At 41.9% G+C, this 22,033-nt stretch overlaps 1 protein-coding gene across 4 annotated transcripts in view; it reads right to left on the bottom strand.

Annotated features, from left to right (window-relative positions):
• Pli (E3 ubiquitin-protein ligase pellino) overlaps positions 1-22,033 on the bottom strand; it is a 339,132-nt gene that overhangs the window by 290,292 nt on the left and 26,807 nt on the right. For 2 of the 4 annotated variants that reach the window (XM_071591520.1, XM_071591521.1), the window contains exon 2: positions 19,746-19,805. The exons of the other annotated variants lie outside the window; for them this stretch is intronic. In XM_071591520.1, the coding sequence (XP_071447621.1) occupies positions 19,746-19,805 (60 nt within the window). The remainder of the gene's footprint in view (positions 1-19,745; positions 19,806-22,033) is intronic. 4 annotated transcript variants of the gene reach the window in all.

The following is a 22,033-nucleotide window of genomic DNA, read 5'->3' on the forward strand; positions in this document are numbered from 1 at the left end:
CGTGCGGGCTGAGGTCCTTTAAAAATTCCTGTTGGGCAGCTGCCTTCTGAGTACTCGACACTCAGCTGAGAATGCGAGTCGAGAGTCAAGTCAAAGGGACCGCAGGACTAACTGAACCGCCACGCGCGAACCGACGCCCGATGTAAATCGAGACATACTGCACAACCTTCATCGACAAAATAAACGGCATACGACGAGAGTGACCCGGCAAACATCCCGTCGGAGTGCAGCCAATAAATGTCCCCACTGATGGATGACGTGTACAACCCCTTCTAAAACTCGGAGTTAACTTTGTGGAAGACGTCCGCACTAAATGAAACGACCTGTATTTTTCCATAAAAATATAATATTTCCCAACTTCGAAGTTTCGAAACCATACTCAGGTGTTCCCACCACAACTTCATAACACAACTATCAACAGTTGTTTCTTAACAAAGGCGCTGTAACGTTGGTCGGAAATATTGAATTTTTGTGGAAAAATCAGAGGTTTAATCATTCATCGCAACGTGAGCAGTATTCACTAACACTCATATAATCTCGGGGAAGAAAGATCACTGCTAACTGCTCACGCGCTTGGCATAACGCAGACATGGAAAACTGCAATTTATCCTCCCGGTCGAACTGTAATACATTTAGGGCATATGGATATGAAGGAAAACCGATAACACAACTTATAAAATGAATGGCAAGAACTGTTTTACGCCGTCTGTGCAAATTTATGCAACGTAATGTAAACGAGAAGGCGTGCTAGGGAGAGCGATAGTGAATTAAAAATATTTAAAAAATCGATAATACGATATATATATATATATATATATATATATATATATATATATATATATATATATCATTAAAATAGGTGGGCAAAAAATAGAGCAGGTAGAACAGTTTACGTATCTCGGTAGTGTTTTGGACCAACACGGTCAAAGTAGTAGGGACGTAAGGAGAAGAATTGCGCTAGGCAAAGAGGCTTTCACAAGGAGGAGGGAGTTGATGACAGGGACTTTGAGTAAGGATGTTAAGAAAAGACTCGTAAAAACTTTGATATGGAACGTAGCTATGTACGGTGCGGAAACGTGGTCATTGAAGCAGGAGGATGGTCGAGATTGGAGGCTTTTGAAATGTGGGTGTGGAGAAGAATAGAGAAGGTGAAATGGACAGAGAAGAAAACAATGAGGAAGCACTTGGTATGGTGGGCGAAGAGAGGGGTTTGTTGGGAGAAATCCTATGGAGGCAGGAAAAGTGGATGAAGGGGGTGTTGACCGGCAGTGGGATGTTGAAGACTGTGATAGAGGGTAGAATGTTGGGCAAAAGAGGAATTTAAATCAGCTGCGGTGCATGTGTTGTTAGGAATGGAAAAGTCGAGTATCGTGCTGTGATAAAATTTTTCGTAAAAGATTTAATGCCGACCGAAATTCATTCGAGGATTATAAATGTGTATGGAGACTCTTCTTCAATTAACACCGTGAAGAAATGGTCGGCCATGTTTACATTTGGCCGTGAGAGCCTCCAAGATAATCCACGTGAAGCACGTCTGAAAACTGCAACCACACTGGAAATCATCGAAAAAGCGCAATATATGATTTTGGAAGATTAGCGTACGAAGGTGCGTGAATTGCTTATACTATAGGGCTGGATAAAAGAAACGTGTTGGTTATATTTTACATGAGCAATTGCACATGACAAAACTTTGCGCAAGATGGGTGCCGCGCCTGCTCACTGAGGATCAAAAAACGCATTCGATCGACACATTCCAAATAGTTCTTGGCGCGCTTTATGAAAAACAAGAGTGATTTTCTGCGTCAATATGTGAAAACGGATGAAACATGGATTCGCTATCAACACGCACCAAAATCGAAACAATAATCCATGAAGTCGATAGAAGCTAGTTCTTCAGCTTCGAAGAAGGCGAAGACGGTCCTATCGGCAGGAAAGGTCATGGCGTCGGTTGTTTGGGATCCGAACGAAATTCTGATGAGAAACTATGTTTAAAAAGGTAGAACAATAACTCTAACTTTCTAACGAAACTGGATGCAGAATATTGTGAAAGCAGACCCGGCTTGCAGAGGAAAAAACCGTTTTCCATTACGATAATCCACCTGCCCACCAAAGGGTCTAAGCGTTGGGAAAACTGAGGGATTTGCACTATGGAGTACCGGGACATTTACCATATTCCCTAAAGTGCCTCTCTCGGACTTCCACCTATTCGGGAAACTCTTTAAGTACTTCGATGGCCAACATTTTTCGTCCAAGCAAAAGCTGTAGACGATTGTTGTGCACCACCTCCGGAAGAACACTTCACAGACGGGATAATGGCACTGGAACACCACTGGATGAAATCTATTCATATTAAAGGGGATTATATTGAAAAACAAAACTTATTTGAAAACATAAATTGTCATTTTCATCATCAGACCGAGAACTCCTCAGATCAACCTCGTATAGTAACTGTATATGATCCAACACACTGAATAAGAACATTTACAGCATCCTAAAAATAACTTTATAGAAATTAGAGGGTATAATTGAATATATGTAAATGTATTGACAATGTATACCTGAAAACCAGAATCGCTAATAACCAGAGTAAGGACTTTCTTTTGTGGGTTGGTGGCTGGTGTATAAGCTTCCAGTTCCAATGCAGACTTTTTACACGGTTCAAACTACGATGTCTTTTACGGTATACCACCACATGCGTGCGTCGGATGGAGTCGTAAATTGTTATACGCTCGGTTTAAGAGCATGATGATTCCACACACGAATTCCCCTCCAACCCGGCTCCTTCAAATCCATCGTATTTTCAAAAGATATCACGTCAAACTCGACAATCAATCTCAAACAGAAACAATTGTGTAAAAAAATGACCGGTAATAAGCTGACATACCTACCGGTAATTGATCTGACCCCTGAATGACTGGAGTTTCAATCGATCTAATAGAAGAGAAAGGAGCTGACCACCTAACAGTAATACATTAAACTAATTTACTAGCGACATAAAGGACATGATATACCATCCATCAAAATATTAGAATAAAATCACTCAAAAAAAATAAACGTTAATTAAACTAAATAGTAAAGAAACTACAAAAATCATCGATACTCAAGATATTAACCCCCAAAATACCAAAAACCCGAAATCAGATCCAAACACAATTGCGTAATAATAAAAGAAAAACAAACAAAAAAACGTTAACTCAAGACATGAGCGAAAACAGACTCACAAATATAGCGAAACAGGTTGAACATAAATATCCGGTCGAAAATACTGGTAGTTAAAATATGGAATATTGATAAAATTTATGGTATCCTTAGAAATTGGTGGAATCACATGCCAACAAATAAAAAAAACACTGTAATATTTCACAAATTTTAACAAAACGACTTAACCGGTTTTGATTATTGAGCATCATCACAAAATTTCAACACACACTTTTGTGGAGTCTTATTCAATTTGCCGGGATGATCGAGAGTGGGGGGGGGAGAGGTAAAAAGGACAAGGGAAGGAACAGGTTTGGTGAGTGGGTTAATTCTTCACATGTGCGAGGGTAGTTAAAAGAGAAAAGGCACGGTGGACTGAATAACTCCCATATAGTCTCAGTTGGCGTAAGGGCATGGGGATATGGATAAGAAGTCTGAGATACAATATTGGTAACAATCTGTTGGCCAGACTGTACTGTATATTTGGCGACTTCAAACTATAGACAAATCGAGTTTAGTATCTCTGTCAAATAAATGCAAAATAGATGGAATAATATCAGATGAATGGCAATGGTCAAATGAAAGCTTTGCCAAGACACAATTGCTGTAATGATTTTCGACGCATTTAAAATGCTCCGAGAATTCAATTTCGAATTTTCTACCAGTTTGGTCAATGTGAAAGGAATAACAATGGGAGGTATTGCATTTAAGTTGATGCCACCACTCAGGTAAATGAGAAAAAGTATGGAACTGGTTTTACGGTATTTTTACCACGGGCGATAGGAGAATATCCATAATCATTAGCCTAGTTTCACTCTTATTTTAATGCATTCCTTTCTGGCAGCTCATCTCTCATGCGTCGAGTGGAACTAAAGACTAAGAGTCTATGGGGGATGTTAGGCTGCTTGTTAATATATATTTCCTTTATTTGAATTATGCACCTTCTCCGTTAATTTTCAATATCCAAGCTACATTTTTTTCGATGGAGTACGTCTGTTATGAGTAATTCCCCTGCCATGCACCTTAGCAATGTCATTCAGTTTACCACGCAGCTATTTTGTGTCCTCCACTTCCCTCAGGATGGGCCAGGGGATTGCAGAAGGGGGTGCGGCCATGCCCACTGGCGAGCGCGCGCCCCTTTCATGTGCCTATCCGATGCCGCCTGGGATGGCGGGGAGGAAAGGGAGGGAGTCCAAGGGGATCTCTCCTCTAAAGTCTGAGGAAATGATGAGGGGGGGAGCAGAAATAACAGATGAAGATCAGAGGGCTGGCTGGTGGGTGGGAGCGGAAAGGGCGTGGAGGAGGAATGCGTAATTATGGAGGGGGGGGAGGTGGTCGTTTTGAGGACGGGAATCTCCCTACGTGTGTGGAGGGAGGCAGAGATGGGGTGGGAGACGGCCCTGTGGCCGGTGGCGCCGCCGACGGAGGGCGAGAGCGGCATCGAAAGACGCCGGTGACATCTGGAGGGCGGAACGAGGCAGGGACGACGCCGCACTGCAGGTGGGGACACGGGAGCGCGTGCCCCTAGGGTGCGGAGAGAGGGAAAGGGAGGACAAGGGAAGGAGCAATGGGGAGGGCAGCCGTCGGATTATTCACTGGCGGAGGGGACGCGTCACACCCCAGGAGAAACATAAAGACGAGAGCATGATTATCAATTCCTTACGACGCAGGAAAGAGAAAAAGTCTTTTTCAACAGGGGGCAGGAGGTTTCTCTCTCCCTCCTCTATGGTGACGCTCGCGGAGGGCACATCTACATCTTCAAACCTGAAAGCCACCATGTAGGCGTGTGGAAGGAGGTATTAGGCTGCTAACCATAGGAGTTATTGGCGAGTACTGCCATTCAGTATTACTAAATGTCCAGAAAGTTCCAATTGACGCATGCCATTTTCAATACTGTTACTGTAACGACTTAAGTGAGAGACGTCTCCTTCGATAGAATCTCCTGGGCAGTCAATTTCTCTCATAACATCACGCCTACTAACGTAATACTGAGGGGTTGGAATTATTCCCTTCATATGTCAGCGTTAAACTCAAATAATTTATAATTGAAGTCGTGATTTTTTTATACCAATGGCTTCCAAACGCGTTTATATAATAATACTGTGATGCCCTCTGGACCTTGTCCTCCAAAGCTACCAACCAACTTGGAGGACACAGTGAAGGACCTTCTGGCAGAAACAAATGCGTCATATCACTTATCCACTCTAACTTTTACAAAGAGCGCGGTTTTGGATGCTCTATACATATTACATTTACTGTTGTTTTCGGAGCACTTGTAAATAGGATTCGCTACTCTCCGAGTAACGGGATCCCATTCGCTCATAACAATTCTTTACCAAACCGGGCCGTATCTCTCTGGATCTTCAAACGAAACTGGGTAGGATGTGGGGAAGGGTAATTGGTTACCCAAATCCACTCCCCTTTCCCTCCCTTTGTGCGGGGATGGAAATTAGCTTCGTGCCACCCTCACGTCCCTCGCGGTAGCTGATTGAAGGCCACGTCACGAATTACGTAAAGCCTCCTTCACTGCATAGCAGCAGTTCGGCTGCGTTATTTTGTTACCGCCGGAGGGGGGGTTGGGAATAAAATAAATAAATATTCCGCCCATCAGATGCGTAGGAGATCCAGTAACGCAGGGCTAACAAATCGATATTAAAGAGGGACCGCTCTATAGAGAGCACTGGGATGAACTTTGCACAGCGACGGCTACTTCTTGAACTGCGCGTGACACGTGAACAAGAGCCATTGCTTGATCCAACGGTATCTCCATATAAATAAACAAGACATTTTCAAAACACCGGGGTAGATAAAAATATTAATCTAAGATTGACGCGACCTTACGGAACTATGTTCCATGTATGTGGATGCACTCGACTGTGATTCCTCTTCCTTGATCACTCCATATTTCCATTTACGTGAGTATCATTTATGTATTAATCGCAACAATCATTCGCTATCGTGGTTAAAATAGATTGTGCGATACGTTGCGTTTAATACGCAAAAAGGAAAATTACACGACTGCCGATGAGAAATTTTCACGGAAGACGCATGACGTGTTTATGCGTGAAAGAGATTCAACGTCACATTTTTTTCCGAAACGTAGGAACGTGACGTCATCCCATCGTGGTTCGGCGCCATCTCACGGAAAAAGGAGCCATGACCATTAGCATACATACACTGCCAGCAAATCTTTCCAATTTTAATGGTTGTCATCTACCGTAGAAAAAGGCAGTTAAATTAGTCAATAGATCTACGACCAAAAAGGGGTAGTTTTCTTTACCATGAGGGGTTTGAAATCAATTTCGACGCAGGAGCATCATCGGCCATCACTCGCCAGCAAAAGAGTTCTCGTTTTTGAATATCGTGCTGGTGTAGTCTGGAGCAATACACATTCATGTCACGGCTTTTACAATTTCAATGGAGAAATACCTACTTACGGGGTCCGAAATAAATGTGCTACTTCGGGAGCAAGGAACAATTTTCTGCAACAGTGAAACCTCAAGCTTAGATGATGGTATGAAAATAAATCGGTAGACTCATCCTCTGGATACCATGGGGGCATGAGTGATTGTTTTACATAGATAAATAGATAGTAATCTTCAAGAAGTTCTCTCGGGTTTCCCACCGGGTCAGGTTGCAGTACACCGACGTTTCGAAGGCTGACTCTGCCATCGTCTTCAGGGTGAAGTCACTCACTCACACCCTGAAGACGATGGCAGAGTCAGCCTTCAAAACGTCGGTGTACTGCAACCTGACCCGGTGGGAAACCCGAGAGAACTTCTTGAATACCATACGCCGGGAACACCTGAGATCCTTCAGAGAGTAATCTGTAAGCCACCGCTAAGATGTGTGGCAGAGATTGATTACATACAATTTTGACCCAAAATATTTACCAAATTAGCGCGGCCGGACAACACTACATTCTGATACCTTATGGTTGTGGGAAAATGGCATTTTAAATCTATCTGTTATAAACTTAATTCTCTCACTTTTATTTATATAATCTCTTATACTGCAGTAAGATGGGGATAATAATACATTTTAAACATCACCACCAAAGAGACGACCTTCAAATTTATGCAAGAGCTTCAATCGGCAATTTAATATTAGCTCCGTGAGTGATTCCCAGCCAAGCTCTTCTAATATTTTGGATACACTACTCAGATTATCATAACAACGTTTTACAAACCTAGCTCCTCCACGCTGCACGCGATCTAATTCGGGAATCAATCGAACTTCATAAGGACCCCAAACACTAGCAGCAAATTCTAAATAAGGCCTAACCAAAGCAAAAGATGACATTTCTCTTTAACATTTTACTCATTACTCTTCACGAGAAATCCTAATTTTTTGTGAGCTTGTCTACATATTTCCCTTTGATGATGATTGCTTAGATGCAATGAATATATTTAAAAAATAATATCACTCTGGGGTTTTATTAAACACTATCCCAAATAAATATGTCAACCAACTATACTGGTGAAACCGTTTCGCACACAAAATATGTCAAAAGTTAGCACATATTATATAGTTCATCAAATGAGAATATGAAATTCAACTGGATCATTTCATTAACAGTTAATTTTAACTGAAATCTATTCTGAACATAAATGGAGCAATGTCTTATTTAGATATAAAAGAATGCTAATTAAGATAAAAAGTGAGCTAAATTCACTCGTACTGAGTGTATTTCGACACAACTTACCACGATGATTATCTATAAACACCTACACCGTTCAGAGCTGAAGGAACTTGCGAAATAAATGTGTCACGCCAACGGGGGAGATAAATCCGAATCGTACACGCCAGAAGCAGACTTATTAGATATTTATCCGGGCTGTCAATCGAAAAAATGCATTTGGAAAGCGCTACTTTGACTCACCACACAATGAATACTGATTTCTTCATAAGTAAACAAGGAAATCAGCATTCAAATAAACAGATATGAACACATTTCCGTCGCAACGAGAATTGTTTTTTTTTAACTATTATTTCAACATAGGAGTCTGTGTTTGTTATTTTATCCTCGACTTGAGCAAACAACACATTATTCCTATGTTATTGTTTCGTCCACATCAGACGAAATCAATAGTTTACATCGTACGTGAGGATTCTAAGGATATGCATGTCACGGCCGGAGGGATAAACATTCGCGAGAAGCAGAGGAGGACACAACGGGACATTCCACCGGATGCGAAACACCCTCGGCAGCGTATAAAACAAAAACACAAGAGCTGTGTCGCACTGCCAAACGTGTGGGAGCACGCGTTTGACGCAAAGAAGCGCGCGATAATCACTGGGCGGTCTCTCTGACCGATCGGTGACCTCGGAGAGCGCAATCCCTTTAATCCGCCTTTTCCCCGTCTGAAATCTCCACTGCTTTTGAAACGAAAGCCTCCGAGAATAACGACACTCCCCCGCGGGAAGAACATAAGGGTCGTCCACACTGAATGCTCTCCGGACCGTCAACCGGGTCCGTTGGTCGGAGAACGCTCTCGGCACGTTGAAATCGAAGGTCTCGGTAGAAACGCGAGGAATTAATAAGGGGACAATACATGCAAAATGAACGGGAATTGTGTCTTCTTTCGTTGATCTCAGTACCACCACCGACCACGAAATTGGTGGGAACAGCTGGTACACCTGGACATTAAAAAACAAACAATTAAACCACACATTAACGTGAGGTCGAAAAGTGGATTGATTTGATGGTATTAATTAAAATTTTACATACGTTCGACTGGAAAATTAATTATTGTTTCTGATTCGGTGGCACAGGTTGCAATCATAATAAGTCGCCAAGAACGTTGTGAAAAATGGCACCCTGAAGAATGGGTACAGCGCGATGGGCAAGAAGATGCCGAGTCTCGAAATGAAATCAATTCGCGGGGAATGTCCCTTATCTCGCGATATAAAATCATAACTTCTTTCGAGATGTGTGTTTCTTTAAACTTGATGCGGAGGTCATTTTGGATCTCATTACAATGAATTAAAAATATACTTTCATCACCAACATGCAATATTGGAACAGCTGTTAATAATTGGAATTGCTGAACGTCCAATGATGATGCAATATTGTTACATTTTTTCAGCTACATACTCATCCTAGAGTAATCAACCCTATTGTCGGGTTGATAGGTTAGGATAGAGCTCACCATATGAATATTATGCCCAACGACGGGGGAAAATAACAAATCAATGTAATAAAGACGGTCAGATCAGTGGCCTGTACCGCCTGTGGTTTCCCAGGATATGTGGTACCAGAAAAATCACAACGCTTGGGTGAAGCTGGGGGCAGCCAGAGGCATCGCCCAGGATCGAACCCGAGCCCCCGTTCGGTGCACAGCGCTTCCACTCACTTAACTACCCCATCCCCCAAGAATGGATATGCCCCTTATAAATTATTACTTTTTGTGCCATGACTACATAATAATACCAAAGTCAAAAAAAATCCAAATGCAATTCTTTGGATGAGCCGAATTATGATTCTTACGATCAAAGCGACACGCACCATTCGTTCGCAATACCACACAGACTGCACCCGTATCTGTGGGTGGGTACAGGGTGTCCGCGGCGCTAATTTCGAGAGGGGAAATGTCATGAATAATGGCGGAGTGTGAGGAGAGGGAACGAACGAACTGGAGGAGACGGAGGGGAGGGAGAAAGGGAGGGGCGATAGGGGAGGGATATATACACTGCGTGCTTTCTGTGTTGTTGTCGTCGGCGTGTGTCCAAGGATACGCTATCGATTACCCGCACACCCTTACTCCTCTCTCCCCTTCGCCCCTCCCGTCTCCCGAGCACACTCCTCACGTGGCCCCAAACACACACCGGGCGGGGGTGGCGTGCGCGTGGCCCCGATGAAGGAAGGGGGAGAGCGATCGGAGGCGACGACGCCTCCCGGCCCTCCCTCTTTGCCCACGGCGGCGCAAACAATAGCAATCCTATGGTGGAGGGGTGAGCGGAGTGAAAGGAAACCATCGATAGTTGGTTGACATCAAAAGAACACAGAAACTCTCGAATCAAGGAATCTTCAAGTTGAAGATATGAGCGTAAAAATGAAGGAAGAATAAGTTCGACAGAAAGGAAAACTAATGACGAAGCAAGTACGATATTAATCACAGGGTGAGGGAAGGGAGGAAGTTTCTGGTTGAAATCATAAGAAATCGGAAAAACTGGGTGGAGATATTAAAAGGTGGAGGGGTTTTGGGAGAAAGAATTTTGGGTAAAAGAAGGAATAGAATAGGCGCTGTGGACGGTGTTAAGTCAGATAGAAATTATGAAAAAGAGAAGAAGGAAATAATTAGAGGGAAAACAAGAGGATTCCCACGCGATAATTAGAAGATAATATCACATACAGCAGAAGTTAAGAGCTAGATAAGATAAGCAGAAGAACTGTTAGGGACCGTTCAATGCCCACTTTCAATAGGTAGAATACCTCGAATGTTCATCAAACTTAATTTAAACAATGATTGTCTCTTTGTAAAAATATAAACCGCTCCAATTCAATGATTGAGTTCAACTTATTGTCAGGCTATAAAAACTACAATTGTTGTCCCTTTAAAAAACGAATTACATAACCGTTAACCCTATTTTTTATATTTTTTTAACTGACCTACTACGAATCGCGAGGACGCATGTCGTATACGTATTAGTTTAGCCATCTTTATCTCAAGCCTTCTAGGGGAACACCCAGGAATATGAGACATTCTTCTGACCCTCCTCTTCTACTTCCCCATGGACGAGGGACATGCGCAACCTAGTTCAAGGTAGCGACGAGGACGATGAGCTCAACTACCGATTCATGAAACAATAGACTTTATCAAAACTATCGATGATATCTCGAATAACCATGGGAAGGAGAGAACATTGCTTTATCTGTGTTCCGCCTACGGTTTTCTAGGACGATCTGAAAAACCCGAAAAATCACAAAAAACGAAGTGAACCTGAGGGTGTCACACTGAATCGAACCCAGGCCGACCAGTCAGCAGTTCATCTCTGTAGTCACTGGGCTATCACGCCTCTAAAGCATTTAAACAGCCATTTAAAAGTATTATTTTTTAATGCCACCGAAAAAAGAACCATATCATGAAAAAATGGCGAAAAACTCTGTTGTGAAAACAGTGAAAATCGGAAATTAACCATCGATGTTGGTACACCAGTGTTTCCAATTTTTTTTACCGTAATTACCACCTCCCGTGTTCTAATAATTTAAAGTGCGAACCACCTACATCGACAATTATGAGGGAGAAAGAAGTACGGAATCATGAGGCGAAATACAGTAATAGGGTTTTAGTAATATCAAAGAAACCGTGGAAAATGCCCTATCAATCGTTAGAGAGGTCATTCGTTGATGTGCTCAAAACTGCGAGAATTTCACAGTGGAAAATTCATTTGCCTTTTTCAGCCCGGATCCTTCGATTCCGGGCACTTACACAGTGCACTTACAGTGTACGAGGATGCCTTGGCGGCTTGACTGGCTAAGGCTCTGGGCAGGAAATCGAGGGATCCTGGTTCGAATAGCGGCCAAGACGAACGGTTTTTAGAGAGAAGTTCTATCATTTACATGCTTAAGTATGGAAAAGTTAAACATATCTAAACATATCCTTCAAAATGCTCATGTCAAAAAATACCAATGCACATTTTAAGATCCTACCTAACCTCCTCCATCAAACAAACTCTCACGTACATCTGACGGCCCGCGTACCACCGATCGAAAAACACTAGACTATCGGCCATCGATGCGCATCCCTCCTAAGGCGGAGGAGGGGAAGAGACGATGGAGCAGCCAGACACACTAACTCCGGTCACACGGCGGTTGCCATGCAATCTCCCCTACCCCAATGACACGGCTCCGGGGCGTCTGCTACCCCCAGGAGACTGACGTACTTACGGGCGCAATTTTTAAACGTGCAACTCCTGACGGGGTGGTTTTTGCCTAAGTTTAAGAGTGGCCGATAATCAAGTTTGAGAATGCTTGCATCACTTAGCTTTGGCATTATACAGGGTGAGTTCCAAAAGTCATGTAATTGACCTTCCCGTGCCGCTCCTATTGGTTGGAATGGGTTCAAAGTAATTTTTAGTTGGGAGTAACGTTAAGCTTTGCCGAGAAACCGGTCTCAGTGCTCTCCAAGCTGTGGAAGCGGCAGGACGTCAGTTATTGTAAATTTCCTCATGCCGACCGTGTCACGAAAGACCAACCGGGCGGAAATGTCAAGTGAACTTATGCAACGCATTGAAAATGAAACTTATCATTTGGACAAAGTCATCACTGGTGATGAAACCTGGGTTTTTAACTAAGACCCAGAAGCAAAACGCCAAAGCTCTGAGTGGCACACCGACAAGTCCCCGAAGCCCAAAAAGGCAAGAATGAGAAAATGAGTGTGCATTGTCGATGAATTAAACCTTTGCTGTGAAATTCCTTACGTACATGCATGTGTATAAGTTCACGAGTTGATGCTGGTTGTTAGCGTTGTCCTAAATTGGGCATGCAATGCTGGGGAATCTAAATTTTTAGGACGGTTGATCCATTTCGATTGATTTTCCAGTCCATACTACATACATCCACTTCCATGTAATTCAACTTAAGCTGCTGCTGAAGAGTTTAGGTGTCGATATGCTATGGTCAGCCATGGGGGAAACGAAAAGAAGCTAAAGACGTTAAGGAGGATCGAGGTGACCAATGGACTGATATAGTATCTTGAGTGTTCTGCCTTTTCTCTGGAGTCTGTCACATCGTATGCACTGAGTACCTCTTCCCCGCTGCCTCTCCCGCACACACTCACGTACGCACACAACATCGGCACGGAGGGCTCAATAGCCTCGGAAGGGTGGAAGAGCCGGAAACGCCCGAAGACTCTCCGGAAAATTACGATTCCGTTGTGGCCACATTTTTCCATTTTTCTTGGATAGACACGATTCAGTTGAATACAATACGATATTCTCCCGAGCATCATGCTGAACATTCCCTGAAACGCCTGAAAAAGGATTATTCTAGCAGGCTTGGATATAATTCTAAGCAGAGATAAATATGAAAAATATAACGTCTATAATCATAGTAAATTCATTCATAACGGATATATTAATAACCAACTATTCGTTAATAGAATTAATATTTTAAATTGCATTTAAAATTCTCCGAATGTCGTCGTATTTACTAGTTTGGATAACTACTTTTTCACTGGCTATCTTGGAGTAATTGTTTAGATATTCTATCTGCGTATATATCCAAACAATATGCACATTTAAGCAAATCGTTTGTCGACTACCTTCCTTAATGTCAGCAATTGACAAGTATAAAATTTTGTGAAATCTCATTGTTCAATCACAAAACATTGGATTCCCGTGGGGTGAAGCAAGAACTCGGGTAATAAATTAGGTTCACTTCACTTGGCATTAATGACGGGTGGAAATCGTGCTCACAAAAGAAACGGATTTATTTCTTAACTGTTTTCCTAAAGAATACACTAAAACAAAGATGCAGCATTCGTGCAGTGCGGTAAAATAATTCGAGCAAGCAGTGTTATGGAATTAATATTAGCCGTCATTCATCGCCATCCCGGGAACCGAAACATGCCTAGCGAAAAACAGACGAGATAGAAAACAATGCTATTTTACACTTTTTCGGGCTCATTTTTTCCCCCTATAGCCTCTTCACAAGGCACACATTTTCAAAAACTCTAAAATGACGTCCCGAGCCTTGAACTACCAGCAATCCCACACCATTCACCACCATGATTTGTATAGTGAACTGAAAAATCGATACATACGTCCAAGTCTTTATTTACCCCAAATTTCTCTTTAATTTGAATAAATATGACTTGTATGGTTTGTAATCGGTCCTTCCAGTGATGAGCCGAGGAAAATATCGCCTAGCTTCTCCTCCGCTACTTTTATCGTTCTAAGCTTGAGGCGTTTTCCACGTGGTGCCCTATTTCCTGCAACTCCTCTTCCTTGCCCAACATTTCTGGACCGCCATCTCTCTCTCTTCTCTGCGCGTGTGAACTCACGGATCCGGCGGCTCTTCATCCCAGCAATGTCTAGGTTTGGAACATGAACGTCCGATCCCTACCACAATACGAACAGAAGAGTGAGACCTGAAAGTTAAATTAGATCTCATTCCAAACAGGTACGTCGGCATTAAATTCATCTGCGATGAAGTGAAGACGAAAGTGGAGTTGGAGAATGAGGACAGAGATAAAATAAATGATACTGAAATCGATAATTACTGATGCCATGGCTTTTACTAACAACACAAAACTGCCTATACTTGCAGAAACTTCACTATGCAATTGAACAAAATGCCGCTATCGGATGGTGTACTCAGACCACTGGTATGGCGAAGTTATCTCACGTTAATAGTCTGCTAATCGTTTCATGCACTAACATTTTATTCAACTACAGTCATATATTGTGATCCACTGGAATACACACAGGTGTGAGGAACATGATGTTTATCGTTCTGCGGGTTTCCATTTTAATACGCAGACGCCTAATTAGCACAAGACGTCATAACCTTAGAAGCTGCTAATATCCGTAGTGTTTACGTAAAACTGGTAGGATTTGAAAGAAAAGCATGAAACAACGTGCCGCCGACACAAATCAATAAAAGAGACGAAGTTAAAGAGTCATAGATAAAAATTTTACTAAATATTTGCACAAGCATCGGGGACAAAGCAGACCATGAATTCTTGGAATTCACACTCGTAATCGAAAGATAAACTGTCCCATTAAGTGAACGTAGATAGAGTGAAGCTGTCGATCTTAAGGTTAGATACGATATACTAACTCACCAAGAATGAGGACTTTTTTTTTACAATGCATGCACTCGATGCAACACTAAAGAAAGCATCGCGAACGTGGACTCGCACACACAGCCAGAGGAAAATAAAGATAAGATAACATGAAAGTCCTATTTTTTCGTCTTCCGTCACCCAAGTGAAATATTTCCATTACATGACATGAAGCCTGTTCCGAATTCTTATCGTACAGCAGTATTTTTCCTGGACGGTTAATATTTTTTTTGCGCATTTATTTTTATTTCGAAGTTTTAATGTGTCCATTTGAATGTACCTTCCCTTAGATCGTTCACATTCGTGCAGTTATTCAAAAGAAATTCAATTCCAGCATATCTTTCCCATCTCAGACTGATGAACAAAGATATAACGATCGAGAAATTACAAAGCAGTCTTGTGTTTTATTCACAAGATATCGGCCTACCACATCTTTTGATGCTTTTTAGATTATTATTTATGAAGTAACTCATGCAGAGCACTCTTCAGGACTGGGAGATTGAGGACCAAATAAAAACACTAGCGAAGAATTTCTTAAAGTTTACAAAAGATTCACAGTTATCATCCCGAAGGTTGGTTTGAATAAAAGTCGACTATAACTATTATTATTGGCATTCTATCGGTCAAAGCAGGTTTTGGATGGACACGGACTATACAACGTTACATTTCTTTGCCTCTCCTAACAAAACACAACCTGACATCCGACAGTAAAAGATATCCATCATCGATTCCAAATACTTCCTCTGTTTAACCGCCCAACATGTCCATTCTATTAATTCCCTCTTCATGTCGCCTCATCAGTCTTAAACATAAGTGACATAGCCAAAAAAACGCTGAGCATCCATCCTTCCAGCCTCATTTGGATTTCCCAATAATCCCGTCTCTTTCCCCACAATGCCCAGCACTTCGTTTGTTTTCCTTCCTGTCCATTTCACTTTTACGATCCTTCCCTATAACCACATTTAAAACTACTCCAATCTACGTATATCATCCTGCTTAAATGACCAAGTTTCCACGCCTTACAAAATCACGCTTCATAGCAATGTTTTGACGAGCCTTACATTAACATCTTACACAACGTCCTTGTTATCAACTCCTTCCTTCTTGTGATACCTTCTTTCTCCAACGCAATTCTTTTCCTTCAATATGCAAACTGTTCCACCTGCACCAGTTTCTGGACTACTATCATTGTATGACAAAAATTATCTGTATAAAACAATACATACATACAACATATACGGTAAAAAAATTAGGAGTATATTTATGTCGTGATAGGATGCTAAACGAGCCCATTTGCTTTACTAAAGAATATACACGTCGGAGATCACCAGCCTCCAGGAATAACGAGCTCCAACAAACGACTTCACACCTAATGCCATCCTTAATCATTCCCGTCAGGATCAGATAGGATTCTAATCAGCGACCAACGGTTAGGACAGACTGGGCGAATTCCCGTATGCCATGACGAGATGCAACAACATTTAAAAAAGAAACGCTTAAAAAATTCAAGACTAGAACTTTCTGGTGATGTAATTTTGTCGGAATTGTCACATTGACTCAGACAAAAATCTGCACTGCCTCTACTGACTCAGACAAGCTGCAATCTGGCGCTCGACCACCCCCAAGGTGGAATCAAACATTATATGAAAGTGAAAAAATTCACAGAGCCCAAGATATAATTGGCGTTTACGTATGAGGGACAATATGTATACCACAGCTCTTAGCTGTACACTGACCCGGTGGAAATAAGGCTTCCCAATTATTAAGGGCCACTCCGACGAAAACCTACAAACAAATCAAAGAATCAACGCTCGACGTTGCCTCCTCCGGAAACCGCACACCCATCTCTCCCCAGACCCAAAATTCCGATGCCTCAAGTAATAGCGTGACCGTGCGAGACCATCTTCCTCATGCCCAAAGAGAGTATTCTATAAATGATACAATCATGCTTCAATAATCTTGCAAATGAATACTCGATAAGCCAAGAAGAGTGCAATTGAATGTGAGGTGGTAGGATGCATTGATAGTTCCCAATGCAACATCTCAACTGCATAAACGGAGAAGGCAGGTTTTGCGTAGACTGAAAAGTAGCATAAAGTGTCGAGGTACCGTAATCATTGACCCACGTGTTCACCTTCTCTCCCCGGTTTTGCAAAGAAAAAACTTAACTTTAATAGACCTACTAGAACTAACAGGAGAAAAATCGGCTATCCAACACTCGGATGGCATGCGACTCAAGGTCACGCGACCATCATTGCGACAGCATTTCGAGGGCAGAGGTATATTTTTATTCCGAATTATTGTCCAAGGGGATTTCGGACTAACTTCCCCGATGACTTCGCGTGCTCGTGGCAAACCCGAGCAGAGGCGAGAACCGCCTGACAAACGTCCCGCCACCTCCTTTAAATGCTCATGGGGCCAAGCAGCAGTGCGCGCCCACTGCTATAAAATGCAGCCCAAGAACACGCACCCAAGCTATGAGCACTGGCCACCCGTCACACCATGCAACCCAACTCCGTGAGGTCGCACGTATCGGCAGGCTCAAGCAGGTTAGGGGGGCGGTGAGAAGAGTGGGAGAGAAAGGAGGAGCGGGAGGGTCAGAGAGGGGGAAAGCAGAGGTTTTGGGAGAGGGGGGGGGGGGCGAGGGGAACCATAAATTTCGAGGCGGAGGAGAGGAGCAGGGTATGGGAGTGAAGGTCGAAAAATCGAGGGGCGTGAGCGAGGGAGAGAGAGGACGATGCTATGCACTCCGAAGCTCGCACCATGTACTCCTGCCAGAACAACAACCCCGAGGGAACAACCCACGCACCAATTAGGACGACTTGGATGGAGGGTGGGGGGGAAAGGATGGGCAGAGCACCTGGGTCGAGACGAAAGTAAGGGGTGGAGGTGGAAGAAAAAAAGATAGGGAGGGAAGAGGCACCATCCCACTGTAACAGGCTTTTCGGCGGGAAAAAAACTGAGGAGCATGCCGTGCAGCGGAAAATGGAGCATCAAAGCGCGCGAGAACTGAATCCCCAAGCACAATTCCGGAAGAATGCATTTATAAAAAAAAGTCACCTGAAAGAGTCACACCAGAAACACAAAACATGAGATAAAATTAAAACCATGCATTAAAAATAAAATAAAAAACAAAAACCTCGTAAAAAGCACCAACGAAATATAATATCCAATTAAAGAAATGATGTCTGCGTGGATGTGTTTTACAACGTAATCAATTAACACAAGATTCAACATCTGAGTATGAATATTATAAATATCGTGAATAAGATTATTATGACATTTCGCCATGTTATGCATTACGTTTCGTTATTCCCACTGTCGTTCACTTCAAGAACTTATAAGTTACCCGCAGGGGACTAACGAAACGTGAAAAATAATCCCTTCACGATGTATCCAAACTGAAAATCAGTTGCATATAAGGAAAACAATTTTGGCGATAAGATATCGCCAACAATCAAGGGGAGTCCACTAGGATGAATTATTACGAAATGATTAAAAGAAATTTGTTTTCTGGTCCGTTACAATAACCCCACCATGTTAGACTGTAGGCCTTGGCAGGTTAAAACCATGGTTATTACAAACAGCACATCCAGGGTAGATCATAAAAAATTTGTTTAAAAATAATTCAGAAAATAGAGCGTTAATAATTAATAAGCAAATTTAAAAAGAATGTAGTGGCAGATCTGCAGCGGGGCAATTACAAACATGAATGGCAACTATTTCATTATATTCACAGAACACCAAACCATGAGAGCACTACACAACACAGACAGGAATGCATGCAAGCAATTAAAGCAAATTAAGTTTAAATTATAGAGTAAAGAAAATGTTCTCCCCAATTTAGAATATCAACAAAATGGTAAGCCAGTAAAAATTAAAATCAGCAACAAAATAATGCATCAAAAGGGCACTGGATACTCGAAAACGATGGCTAACTAAACTCCCGAAAAGAACAAGAGACTGCATATTACTTATCATCAAAACGAAATCCCAGAGCCTCCAACCCCATAGCATACAAAAAACAAGAGAAGCACAGGGAGCAAACGTTAGATAATTACCTATTGCCACGTCATTCTCCTGTTTTTCCCCACAAAAAATATCCCAAGAATGAACTTTTCAAAAATAAAGGTTGACTCATTAATTTGTGAAATAATAAGTACTGATAACAACATAAAATAACATTTTTTTCCAAAAAAAATAAATGAAACTACGCCAAGAGCAACACCGTAAATAAATAATAGTATATCCATGAATACGTGCTATATAATGACAAACACTTAATGGCCGAAAATTAAGAGCCACGACTTGAATGTGTATGAAAAACACATTTTGAACACCCCGATTCATTCGTATTACATAAAAAAACGTGATTGAAGCCGGCGTTGAGCGAGAATCCAGAGCCCGAACATATGGGAGATCGACTTGGCAAAAAAAAGCATCAGGGTTCATGCGACGACTATGTCATTGTAAAAAAAAGGTAAAAGTTCCCGAGGAGGAAAAGGAGGAGGATCATCACCCTCCAAGCGGAGAGTAGCCGAGAGAAAGATTTATCAGCAAGAGCCCCTCTGGATGACACTTTTACCAATAGGTTTGGAAAGTGAACAGCGCGGAAAACAAAAAAAAACAATCTCCCTCGATCCCTTTTTCTTTTCACTCCTCTCCTGCATCTGCACTTTGACCCACTTTGCACTATTAGAAGGGGAAGGGTGAAACACACTGTAGGGACAGCAAACTCAAGCCCCGCGGGGTTCGTACCAGTGTTCCAAAGGCCTATATCCTTGCTTCCTACCACGCCGACCACTACCCAAAATGGACCTAGGGATTGAAAACCACGAGTTATTCCATGTGTGTGAATTAATTGCATGCTGATCACAAAATAGTCCTCATGAGAACTGTTAGATTTTGCCACAGAAGAAGTTCGGAAGTAAAACGTAATATCATGGACGCCGGGAGTCAACTTTGGGCCACATTCGCACATACGTCAATACGCTTCCAAGTATTTTGAGATACTTCGTACATGAACAATCAAATTAATATGGTGTTGGTTTGATGTAAAGTACACCCAGAGGGAAATACGAGAAAGTATGTCACTGAATAGATCTACATGAAATTCGACGGAATTCATATTCGAGTTGCCTTGTGGCTAAATGATGAACAATTACCGCCCCAAAATCGTGGTTGCGCCATCGAGTTTCATTCCTCGAGGTATTCAAGATTACTGCCTATCGGGATTTGAGAATTAATTATTTAACTATAGAGACTTTATCGAAATGCACACTGGCAATCGTGTTTCACTTCAGAACTTCTTCTGTGGTATCAATGATAAAATAAAAAAAACAATAAGCATTTTCATATAACTTTGCATCGATGGCCAGGTCTTGGACATGGAGAAACAGAAATCTTGAAAAAGGCCTTCATATCAAAATGGTGTTTCGTTTCGGCTGAGAGAGAGACATGAAAAATTATTTATAAAAAAGGTTCTTCGGAGCAAGACCAATTTCCTAAAGTCATCTTCCCAAAACCTTAACTTCTGTTTTAGACTGCAACCGATTACACGTTAACATGGAATCATAATTTACGGTAAATAGGTTGAAAAAAAAACTGAATAATAGACTTGCACAATATCAAAAATCTGTCATTTTCACATAAATACGTCAGTAAATGCGAATTTAAACCAGGAATATTGCATTTCACTCGTGAGAGAGACCCAGAAGATAATAGAATACGGACGAAGGTGGATTTTATTTGGTTTTACAAGCCTGCTACTGTGAAAACGCACTAACACAATGGTGAAAAATACACATGGAAAAAGGAATTTCCTTTCACTAGTATTAACTGTGATAATGCTTCGTATACAACAAGATCGTAAATGCCAACAAATTAACGTATTATTTAGCACCCCATTCTAGGAAAAAGTTATCAAAAAATAAAAATACAAACAAACTATATCGCATATAGCCCGCAACTCGGCAAATGAAGCTAATATATTATACTAAATCTTATACTTCGCCTCGGTATTCATAGCAGCTGCCTCAGGAGTCCGCGACCACGTCTCCACGGTTAATTTTGCATCGTATTTTGAAACTGAGGGGTGACGTTCTCATTCTCATTCCGCTGGAAACTCAAATTAGCCAAAAGAGCAATGATACTGAGACCCACGACGCAAACATTGAAGTTACATACTTCCTTGCCCGGGCACCCGGTGATTGATCCTACTTGGAATTTAATAGTTTCACCTCAATCTTATGAGCACCCTCCACAGAATGCACCTAACCACACGCGGAGGAACAATAAATACAATTGAGCAATAAGCAAAACAGCAATCCTGAGCACGAATATAACATTGTCAATTCGGTCGCAAAAAACATAGCTGGCGATCGCATCAAATGGTCAACAATACACCGCATTCAATAACAGAGATGGTGTTGGCGATATTCCCAAGGGCAAGGCCATCGACTGAGATCAAGACGCAAGTTGGTTGCAAAACCTGGTCTGCCCGCTACGCTCGGTTTTCTATAGTCAGGCATGAAAATAAATATAAAATGTTCCGACAGGAGGCACGAAATGCTCGGCGATCCACAACGCGACGTGTCACAGCATGGCCCGAGAAGCCTTGAGGCTGACGGAACGGGAAGTGGCGAGTCGTGAGCAAGCCATATGCATGCATTGGTGCTGAATGTCAACGAGTTCTCTCGCCGATAACCCACACGCCTTCAGAAGGTGATTCATATTTATCAAGCTAATTTCTAGCATATGTGCGAAAAGACAAGTTTGCGAAGTAAAGAGACAATTCAAATTCTATTTGACTAGCGCAATGAGAATATTCCGGAGATGGGGTTAAAAATACACTAAATATACCTGTATACCCAGCATGTACTTCTGAAATCACATTTTGCTATGCATTTCTTTTACGTACGTCTTTACAACACATATACTTTTGAATTAATTTTAGCTCTTCGACATTTGGGTCGGAGAACTACAAACTGGTCATTTCGCATTTTCACGACATTGAATTAAAAGTTCCACCTCCATTTTAAGCTCAT

Source organism: Hetaerina americana, unplaced genomic scaffold, assembly GCF_022747635.1.
Source record: "Hetaerina americana unplaced genomic scaffold, ioHetAmer1.1.p SCAF_48, whole genome shotgun sequence".
Classification (NCBI taxonomy): Eukaryota; Metazoa; Arthropoda; class Insecta; order Odonata; family Calopterygidae; genus Hetaerina; species Hetaerina americana.